Here is an 11766-nt window from a genome sequence, read left to right on the forward strand (position 1 = left end):
AGTTTTGGCTAAAGTCTGAAACAAGTCTGAAGGAAAATCAGAGCATGTAAATGCAGACTGCAGTCAAACAGAAACTGAAAAATGCTGCCTGTGGTTGCATGACTAAAACGCAATGAATATTAGCATTACTCTGAAAGTTCACAAGTGTCTCCAGCTTTCTGTGGTAGACAGACAGATTGAAATCACTCTTTATCCATGTCTGAGTTGGGTAAAAATAAAATATTACTATGATGTGCTGTGTTACAGAATACAGAGATCAAACTGTGGAAGCCAGTTCAAAATGCACCACTAAACGCATTCACACATTTTTTCCTCATGTCTGGCCAAGAAGAAAGACCTCACTCAAACTAACCTTAAATATCTGATCTGCTGTTTGTTTGAGTTCTTACATTACCATCATAATGATTGACACATCTTAAAAATGGCAAATTCCTCAGTGCATAAGATTTGACCGACTAGTGATGCTACTAGCCTTTTTTATGCTGAGGCTGTTATTCTGGTCTAGTAGAGCAAAACACTCTTTGATGGTTAGGGTAAGTTAGGCCAGGTTAGGTCATGTCTCTTAGCAGACTGGATCCTCCCTTCGGCATAACTTTGAGATCACAGCAATTAGATCAGATGCTATCTCAGCAACCTTGAGATCAGAGGAAACTGTCCAGTGAAAATCTGGGACAGCTTGGGTTTCCTCTTCCTCTTGGTGTATTTTAAAGGTTTTCAAACCAGTATCAAAAACTTATTATTTTTTTGTGTAGTTTTATGGCTATATTACTAAAATATAAAAAAAAAAACATACTTGTGCTCAGCATAATTGAGTACACACCATTTTGAAAATGAATATTTTAATCCATTTCTCAGTGAACATAGGCAATGCATTTTGGTGGATTTAAACAAAACAGAATAATTAAACAGATATATTTATTAACATAATATTTTAGTCACTAAACATATTTAGAAATTGAAAGGTAATACAATTAAATTCAAGCAAAATGTTTTTCTACTACATATAAATTTTCGTGTACTAGTTTTTGGACTGTTATCGTAAGTTATTTTGTTAGATAAGCTCCAGATTTGGCTTCAGTACTGACTAATCTAATGTATATGCGCATATATAATATTGTATAGCTTCCTATTAAAAATATGAATATAAAAGATAGATTTGTGAGGGTTGTACTTATGCAGAGCACTGTATATTACATATAATTGTTTAAATAATATAATAATGATAATATACATATTTATTAATAAAATAGTCACTTTTAGGGGGCACACTTTAACATGCATCACAAATTACTTAAACAATTATTCAAAGTCATCACTCTTCAGTCTTCATTAACAAGCTAATTAAATAACTTCTACTCAAAATAATCTTTCTTGTTAATTTATTTGACAAGTAGCTATGTATTGTAGGATAACACGTTTTTAACATTCAAGTACATCAAGGCACATTCTTGGACCTGTAAACTTTAACAGATACAGTAAGGTAACTTTTTTTGCCCTCCCATTATTTTTAAATAATGTTTTCCAAGTGATCTTTAACAAACCAATGAAATTTTCACAGTATTTCCTATAAAACAAAAATAAAACAAAAAACATAGTTAAGGTCAGTGTTGTTAGCCTCCTTAAGAAATATTTACTGTATATTTTTGATTGTCTACACAACAAACAGTTATACAACATCTTGACTAATTCTAACTTTTCTAGTTAACAAAACCTAGTTAAGTCCTTAAATTACACTTTAATCTGAATCAAAGACTATAGAATACTTAAAGGGGCTTTGTCTGAATACAACCATCTTGCAAAATAACTAGTAAAATATTATGCACAGACTGTCACCATGGGAAAGATAAAAAAAGTAGTTAAAAATAGTTAAACTATTATGTTTAAAAACGTGTTGTAAAAAAAAGTGTATGTAGAATGAATGAATGAGTCTGTCGGTTATCTGTCTTTCGTAATTAAGTTGAAAGCTAAACAATTCTCGACGCACGTAAAATTGAAAGCAGAGCGTGGTTCCTTCCTGTGTCTGTGTGTGTGTGTGTGTGTGTGTGAGAGAGAGAGAGAGAGAGAGAGAGAGAGAGAGAGCGAGAGAGAGAGAGAGAGAGAGAGAGAGAGAGAGAGAGAGTTTTGGATCCGCATCTTTTCAGGACAGTTTTCACATTATGACTGCGCAGACGATGAAGGAAAAAACCCGGACATTTCTCATAAGCGTTTGACTGCGGAGCGTCTGTCAAGTGGAAAATGACGAGAACATATTTTGCGATTAATGGACACTGTGCAAAATTATGACACCGGTGTATGAACAGAGACAACACTTAGAACTTTATGAATCCTATCAGCGCTAAACATCATCGACTCATGGAGAGTTAGTGGACTGCTGGACTGCACCTACCAGGCAGATTTCTACTTTGAAACACTTGGATGTACTTTTTTAACGATCGTTTTAACTAATAAGCCATGGCACTATATTTTGTTTACTTGTCCACTCTCTTGGCTCTGATTTTACCTGGAGATAACTGTGCAGCGGGAACTTACGCGTCTCGATACACTCAACATGTGGATGAGAGTCAGTCTGGAGCAGCAGCACAGAGTGGATCTAAGGTGACCAGCAGACATAGGTAAGACTCAAACACCAGTGTCTTCATTTTAAAAACGCTATTAATTTAATGCTAATTTAATAACCATATTAGTTAGATATGAGTTGAAATGCCCCAAAAAACTCTTATATATTAATTTGAACAAGCAGTAAAAATTCATGTTGAGTTTATAAATGAGAATAGAATTAAATATCTACACTGTAAAAACGTTGACTCAACTTAAAAAATGAAGGCAGCCAGCTTTAGGACATTTATCAGTTTACTCAACTTAAATCGAGTCAAGTGCAGTACTTGGGTTGAAAGTTAACTTTAAACAACTGCAGCAAGTTGCCCTACAATTTTAAATTGAGTCAACTTTTTTTACATTGTAATACGAATTTAAGCTCTAACAGTTGAAATGTAATTACATTTTTTTTAGAATATTGTGGTTAAATCTAAACAAACAGATTTGTGACATTATGCTTAATAAGCCTGTAAAGGCTACAAAATAATATTTGTATTATTTTTAACTTAAAATGTTTATACCATTATATTCATGGTGTTTTGCAACATGTATCTAAGCCATTGGTTCCCAACCTTTTTTTGCCCGAGACCCCCTTTTCCCTCGGAAAATATTGTAAGGCCCCCTCAACATTTAGTGATATTATCGCTCATATAAGTTTGCAGCAAGGATGACAAAAAATTTTGTTTTCAATCAAACAGTGTGTTTATTACGATATCTAGATATGTTGATGCACAAATAATAGGCTAGTGTAAAATATAAAAGCAAAATATTAGTAGGCCATTTGAAACTGAAAACGTAAGCCTTTGCGCCTTTAAATTGGCCAATTTAAAAGTTTCTTGTCAGTAGCTGTGAGGTCCCGCATCTCATTTTGGGTGTGTGTCAATTCTTTAAAAAAAAAAATGCTCTGTGGCCCCCTTGTGGGCCGGGACCCCCTGTTGGCAACCGCTGATCTAAGTTATCACAGAATTGACTATCGGATTTTGTCAATTCTATAGAGGTTTATTAAAATGTGGAGCACTTATCTCTCTTAAAGTTGAAAGTTGTGAACCTAAAAGTTTAAAATGTGGATAAAAAAGACAGGTATTAAGTCTGTTGTCTGTGTTGAAGCTGCATTTTCTAAAGTTTTACACTTTGTGTGGTTTATTTATAAACTAATTTCAAGAGGATTATGTGCTTATGATTGATCACGGCTGGTCCCGCATCAGCTAACACACAATGCACCAATCAGATGAATCCTAACTCACTATAAATAACCAGAGTTTCTCACCTCAGTTATCTTCATCTTGGGGAATCCCCACTTCCACCCCCCCTCCTCCTCCCTTTTCCTAGGTAGGCGGCACGGCGGCCCAGTGGTAAGCACTGTTTAAGTCTTTACCAGACCAAGCCTGTTGCCACCCTGGTGAAAGGAGAGGGTGTTTTTTTTTTTCAAAAAGTGGTCCTTTGTTCAGTTATTCACTTAATTTTCTATTTAAATATGAGGTTTAAACGCTGCATTTAGTGACATTTTAAGCACTATTTTTAGCTGGATTAGCTTGTCCGATGGTCATCATAACCACACTTTTTGATGTACTAAAAATATTTACTAAAATTTTGAATAAAGGAAAATGAAGAAAAAAATATTTTTTAAATACAAATTTATTACATCATATATAATTAGGGAAAAAATGATATCTGCTAATGTCCCTGCTAAAATCTGATTTTAAATTAAAAACTGTAGCCTATTGTGTTATTTATTAGGCAAAAAACAAACTGAGCAGCATACTCAATAATAATAATAATATTAATAATAATATTGTAGAGCTTGACGATTTTTCTAGCCTCTCTTGTAAAAAGATCAACTTTAAAATGAATGGATAACAACAATAGCCAAATTAGTATGAAAATTTACTTTAATATGGTCCGCTTTTGATGCTTCACACTTTTTTTATTGGTGATTTTTTTTTCTTTCAAAAATAAGGTCCAAGACTTAGAATAAAAGTTCCTTGTAAAAGGTTTTTTCTATTTAACAACATTACAGCAGGTCAGTAGAGAAAGATGACTTCACTTATGTTAGATTCCGCTTGGTCTTCAGCCTTTTATGGGTTATTTTTACAATTTATGATGGCTTAGCAGTCAAAATAGGTCAAATGTGCTCATGTAGGAGATAAATTCTGGACCTCGGGTGGTCTTTATAACCACCCAAACCACCCCTGGCTACAGGCCTGCAGTTTTCTTTGTTCTCATGTAGGTTTCCCCCGAGCTCTCTGGTTTCCTCCCACTGTCCAAAGACATGCAACATAAGTGAATTGACCAATCCAAATTGCCACCATAGATTAACTCTTAGTCAGCTATATATCTTTTATAGCAATTCCTACTTGTCAATAGCATAACAACCAGAGGAGTTCTTGAGCCCTACCCGAGCTCAAACTCCCCTCTCACCCTTAAAACGGGAGGAAGCCCTGGCCTTGAGGATCTTCTGAGTTTAGGGCTCTCTCCCATGCCAAACACGCTTTATTATCAACCATCCCCTGAGTGTGAACTCTTTAAAAGTCAACCAACAGCACTTCATTAAATCATGTACCATTACAAACATTATGGCAGGTCTTTCATATTCACATGTTGTCTGTTACACCTGTATTACACCTAACTGTCCATGCTGATGTTGCAAATATAAAGTCATCCTGTAATAAGTTTGCTGGTCTCTAGTCACTAAAGCTAGCATGAAATCCCAAACTCTTGCCCTGGATGAGTGAGCTACGGTTAGACACGTCTGCCCTTTTTTGGCTTTACTGAGCAGACATCAGTGCATGTGCAATGGGACAGAGGCCAAGCGGTGAAGACCTTAAGTGCACTTATCCTGGCATTAGCACAACCCAGTGGAGTACAGAGGTTTTGCAGAGCACTGTTTGGGAAAGAATGTGTTGGCCCCTGGCACCGCTGCTTAAGACTGTCTGTTTGAACTCGCTTTTGTTTTTACAGATGTGTGAAATATTACACAACTTGTGGTAGCCGGAATCCTCCTACACACAGTGTCCCTTGTTTCCTGTCTGCCCCGGTATCTAAGTTGATATCAGTAGCCTTTCTATTTTTGAGTGAGTTGTAATGTGACCTGCAGTCCACATTATGGCTCATAAACAGCTGGTATGCACAGATGCTTTCAATATACAACAAAAGTAATGTGCCAAGAAAATGAATATATTTTGCTGACGAATAAGTTATGAAGCTATTTCTTCAAAACAGATGTGTGATGATGCGTAAAAGAGATATTAACTGTCCTCCATAACATTGATGTTACTCCAAGCTTTTCGTATTGGTAATATATTAGTTTAACGTTTGCCTTAAGGCTTAAATATGTAACTATATGTCGACTATCTGGGGTGACACGGTGGCTCAGTGGTTAGCACTGTCGCCTCACAGCAAGAAGGTCGCTGGTTCGAGTCTCGGCTGGGTCAGTTGGCATTTCTGTGTCGAGTTTGCATGTTCTTCCCGTGTGTTTCCTCCGGGCGCTCTAGTTCCCCCCACAGTCTAAAGATGTGCTATAGGTGAATTAGATAAACTAAGCTGGCCATAGTGTATGTGTGTGAATGTGAGTGTGTGTATGTGTTTCCCAGTACTGGGTTGCAGCTGGAAGGGCATCTGCTGTGTAAACCATATGCTAAATAAGTTGGCGGTTCATTCCGCTGTGGTGACTCCTGAATAAAGAGACTAAGCCAAAGGAAAATGAATAAATGAATGTCAACCATCTGTCATTAAACTGTAAAAAGTAATTGGTTGATGTTTAAAAAAGTTTAAAGTGATTAGTTGACTTGACTTAAAAATGAGAGTTAACCTGTTTCCTTAAAAGTAAATGAAAATGAATGAATGAATAATCGATTTATGTTGGGACAGCATGAATGAATTGTGTTGATCATTTTTTACAGTGTAAACTGCAGAGTTGAATTCTCAAACTTTAAATGTTGAAAGACAGAGATGAACATCCCATAATACAATTCATAAACAGAAATAAACAGAAAACATGTAAATCACAAAATACAGAACCTGTTAATTATTGGATATTTTTACAGTGTATTTATGCTAACTATAACCTAACAGTCCACTAATGTAAGTTAATTGACACGTTACAAAGTTTCTTATAGTTAAATAAGTGTACCCACAAACATTTCAGAACAAAGTCTGAACATGACTTGCCTTTAAAAATTTCTTTAAACAATTTGGTTTAAATATATTATTTAAACTCTAAGCATGGGCAGCGAGGTGGCTCAGGGGGTAGCGATGTCGACTCACAGCAAGAAGGTGGCTGGTTCGAGCCTCGGCTGGGTCAGTTAGCATTTCTGTGTGGAGTTTCATGTTTTCTGTGTTTGTGTGGGTTTTCTCCGGGTGCTCCGGTGTCCGCCACAGTCCAAAGACATGGGCTATAGGTAAATCGGGTAAGCTAAAATGTCTGTAGTGTGTGTGTGTGTGTGTGTGTGTGTGTGTGTGTGAATGGGAGTGTATAGGTGTTTCCCAGTGATGGGTTGCAGCTGGAAGGCATCAACTGCTTAAACATATGCTGGATAAGTTGGCGGTTCATTCCACTGTGGCAACCCCTGATTAATAATGGGATTAAGCCGAAAAGTAAATGGATGAATGAACTCTAAGCATTACCTTTCATATCATTTATTTCTGTAAGATGCTTACCTTGCACTTTGATGCATTGCCCAGAGTCATAAACAAGTAGTTCCCTGCTATGACATATTATCACATTGCAGCAACTTTGTTAGTTTCATCGGTGATGTAAAGTGTATACATACATGTAAGTGGCCTCAGGAAACGTGTGCAGTGCTTGCTTGTCCAGAGTGTGTTTAAGCGTCTCTCAAAACAATTTGCTGAGCTCAGCTTTTATGTAAATCATTTGGAGCTCAAATGGGAAATACACACTTTCTTACATCTAACCCATAATTGCAAACGTTTGCGTAATTGTATATAATAAGTAAATATGATAGGGGACCAATGTAGGGACACTGACCAGAGCAATGCTAAAATCTTTGTACAGGGAAATTTGAATGTATTTGGCTTTGATATGGATTCCTGAGGTTCTGCAGATTAATGATGTGCTGGCTTTATTCAATGTGAAAGGTCGGTGAGTGAAGCTGGACATACAGTTGAAGTCAGAATTATTAGCCCCTCTTTGAATTTTTTAGTCTTTTTTAAATATTTCCCAAATTATGTTTAACAGAGCAAGGAAATTTTCACAGTATGTCTCATAATATTTTTTTCATCTGGAGTAAGTCTTTTTCTGTTTCATTTCAGTTAGGATAAAAGCAGCATTTAATTTTTTGAAAAACATTTTAAGGACAAAATTTTTAGCCCCTTTACATACATTTAAGCTATATATAGTCTATAGAACAAACCATTATTATAGAATAACTTGCCTAATTACCCTAACCTGCCTATTTAATCTAATTAACCTAGTTAAGCCTTTAAATGTCCCTTAAAGCTGCATAGAAGTGTCTTGAAAAAATATCTAGTCAAATATTATGTACTGTCATCATGGCAAAGATACAATTAATCAGTTATTAGAAATGAGGTATTAAAACTATTAAGTTTAGAAATGTGTTAAAAAAATCTTCTTGGTTAAACAGAAATTGGGGGTGGGGGGGGGGGGGGGGAATAAACAGGGGGGCTAATAATTCTGACTTCAGCTGTACATACTGTGTGATTCTGGCCATGATTTGGTATTTTGAGACAAATTTTGCAAATCTATTCTTTCAACAGCTGATTTATTGAAATTGGAATCCGATTTCATCTTCAATTCTGATTTTGCAATGTATCTTGCATTGCGAAATCCTCCTATGCCTCCTATGAATGACAAAAATCAGCCAATTATTTATTTAACGGCTTTAATAATGGAAAGACCTACAGTCCAAATGTCTTAATCAAAATAAAAATCTACTTATTTGAAGTCATTGGTTGTGTGGTATCTATAGAAATATCTATTTAATGCTCACTGTTAAAGAATTTTGGGAGCAAAGTGAGTCTAACTCCGTGTCATTAGCAGTGCTTCATGGGAGGTGGTGGTGATCTCTTTTGACACTCTTTGTTCTGCTGCGACTCTCTGTTGGATTTTTTTTTGCATGGATAATAGAAACAGATAGGTTCAAAAGAAGCATATGCAATCAAATAACAACCTCAGAGCTTATAACATGTCTGTCTTTAACAAGTTTATCAGTTATTGTTATAATAAAGCATAACTTCCACTGTTCCAAACTCTAATACTAAACAAACACCATGACTTAAAGGAACACTCCACTCTTTTTGAAAATATATTTTCTCTTTTTCGGACCATTCTCTGTAAACCCTAGAGATGGTTGTGCGTGAAAATCCCAGACGATCAGCAGTTTCTGATATACTCAGACCAGCCTGTCTTGCACCAACAACCATGCCACGTTCAAAGTCACTTAAATCACCTTTCTTCCGTATTCTGGTGCTCGGTATTCTGCAGCAGATTGTCTTGACCATGTATACATGCCTAAATGCACTGTGTTGCTGCCATGAGATTGGCTGACTAGAAATTTGCGTTAAAAAGAAGTTGGACAGGTGTACCTAATAAAGTGACCAGTGAGTGTACATTATAACTATACAATAGGTAATAAAACTGATGGAAAATAAAAACAGCGACTTTTCTTAGTACTTAACTTTAAATGAGAAAATGATCAAAACTCTTCATAGATGCTAATGGTTTGATCCAATTCAGTGATCTATGCTAAGCTAAGCTAAGCTAAAACTGCTCCTGCCGGTTCCAAAGATCGACTGAATTTAAAATGGTAAAACTCACCTGTTTAACTGTAGGGCAGTTATAAAATAATCCTATTTCCCCCCAAAAAGTGAATGTTGCATTAAGTCTATACTGGATGAAAGCCATGAGAGCACATCTTCTTTGATAGTCCGTAGGTTTTAGATCGCACGCATTCCATCTTTTGGCCTTAAACAAAAGGAAAACTACTAATCTGCCTTTAGACCGTTTACTTAGGTATGCTGTGTTTGTGCTTTGTTTGTATGGATAACTCAATTACCATGTAGGCCTACCCACGGTTTCTTTTTTGAGTGCGCGTTGTGCTACTGTTGTTGTATATTACTCAGACTCCTGCTATTATTTCTCTGCTTCTTTTTTTTCTGCTTGAGATGTTAATGTGATACTTCATTCCTTGCCAAATTGGGTCCTGTGAATTTTTCTCCTGTCAAAGGAGAGTGTTTATATTCAGCTCCCTTAAGTTGGACGTTCTTGAGTTGGAGCGTTTCAGGTCTGATTCGTGTGTCTGGGTCTTAATGTTTACGACTAAGCAGTGAATTTGATTCTTGTGTAAAATTACATGCTGGCAGGTGCAGTGTTGTAAAAAATAATTAGAAGACTGGAAGGGTTTACAGACAGAGTTCGTTCCAAAATCAGCTTGAATGCTGAACAAGTATTGGGTGGTACTTAAACCGGGAGCAAGAATACATGGTACAAGAATGCTGGACATTGGAACCCAATGCTTAAGAGTGAACTGGTACAAAATCAAAATGGATTTGTGGACATTTGTGGACAAAGAGTCCATTGTGACTTCAAAGTTTTTGTTTACTTTTCTGCTCTCAAATTTGATAAAGCTGGGAACCATGATTTCCTTTTTTTCTTATTGGTATGCATGGACCCAAGCCTTTGTCCTTGTATTTTTTTAACCACCCCCACAGAGTAAATCTGAAACAATGGCTCACTGTTCTGTTGCTGCCATACTTTTGTTTGTATATCCCAATTACCACAACTTCGATATGTGCCCTATTTACTGCTTCCATACACATTGTATTCTTTACAAGTCAATCTGAAGTTTGTTAATGTTGGTTTATATGTAGATTGCCTATACAAGTTCTCTTTTATCACTCACATATACACATAAATATATCATTACATACTTATTTTTACAAAAATAACCTTTTTTGTATTTACAATGTATAATCAAGCATTACACTTTAACATTTAAGTTCACAAAAACGCAAATAGATGCCACACGTGCCTAATCTGAGGTTCAGAAGGGTGTTGGATTTTGGACAACCACAGTTGTCTGTGGTGAAGATGCCCCTGTTGAACTTGTGTACTCAGTGTCTGGGCCCCATTTGTTTGTATGTGTGAGAGCAGTTGCTCTTGATGCATTGAGACATTCCCGACTCGTGATAACGAATGATTAACCAGACTCAATGAGTTATTGTGATGAACCAGAAGCTTTGGATTCAAGCCTGGTTGTGATCCCATTTAAGAAAACTCCCCAGCATCATTTATCACTTTAATCAAAAAATAAGTTCTTAAATCATACAGCGCTCCAAGGTGTTGGAGAAACTACATTAAACTCTACTATGAAGGCGCACTAATAAAACTCCACATGAACAAGACAGCATAAATTGTGTAGTATTATCAGCTTTTACTGAAATGTTTCCATTGTGAACGCAGAGCAGATGTATATCTGTGAGCAGGATGAAGTTCTCCATCCCCTCATTCTCTGACAGGATGGGTGGATGTTTAAAAACCAAGTGGCAAAAGAGCGCCTGAAAACCAAAGCATATATTATATTTTATTTAGCATGAAGAGTCATTAAAGACAGAGCATCTAATTTTCACCACTAAAGGCCGCATATTCACAACAAACAAAGGTATAGTTTGATGACGCCTTGACTGAGTGTGGAATCAAGGGAGTTTTCATCTTCATAACATCCTTCAGGACTTATTATTTCTTTTTAGTATGAAACAGAGTAAGGCTGAAAGCTGTTGAAGTGAAACAAGGCCCCTTCCACAATTGCAAAATCATGACATGCATCGACCTCTTCAGTTTCCAACATGTAGGCACATGGGGAAGAAGAAGCTCTGTTTTATCAAACTAAATACATTTTAAGGTTCTGCTATAAGGCTGCTCTGTGTAGTCTAATAAAATGCACAACATATTAAAGCATCTTTACTATTTTCTAGAAAACCAAACCTAAAAAATGAGGGTGTGTGGTGCCACAAAGGACACGGTCTGTGTCCCTAGTTAAAATTGCATACATATCTGGATTTGATTATTCTTCAAAACTTGTTTAATGCATGTACATAAGTCAGAAAAATATAGAGCACAGTTCTAGTGGTTTTTGGATATTTTAATGACAAAACCTTACATATTGTGCCTTTAAGATTACTCGACATGTCAAATGT

The 11766-nt window shown here is 36.2% G+C and overlaps 1 protein-coding gene across 1 annotated transcript in view; it reads left to right on the plus strand.

The window, feature by feature from the left end:
- Window positions 1-2128: 2128 nt before the first annotated feature.
- The window catches only part of emilin1a (elastin microfibril interfacer 1a), a 20313-nt gene continuing 10675 nt past the window's right edge, over window positions 2129-11766 (plus strand). Inside the window, exon 1 of the mRNA XM_056481137.1 lies at window positions 2129-2612. Within this exon, the coding sequence (XP_056337112.1) occupies window positions 2452-2612 (161 nt within the window). The 5' untranslated portion in view covers window positions 2129-2451. The remainder of the gene's footprint in view (window positions 2613-11766) is intronic.

This window comes from Danio aesculapii, chromosome 20 (genome assembly GCF_903798145.1).
Source record: "Danio aesculapii chromosome 20, fDanAes4.1, whole genome shotgun sequence".
NCBI lineage: Eukaryota > Metazoa > Chordata > Actinopteri > Cypriniformes > Danionidae > Danio > Danio aesculapii.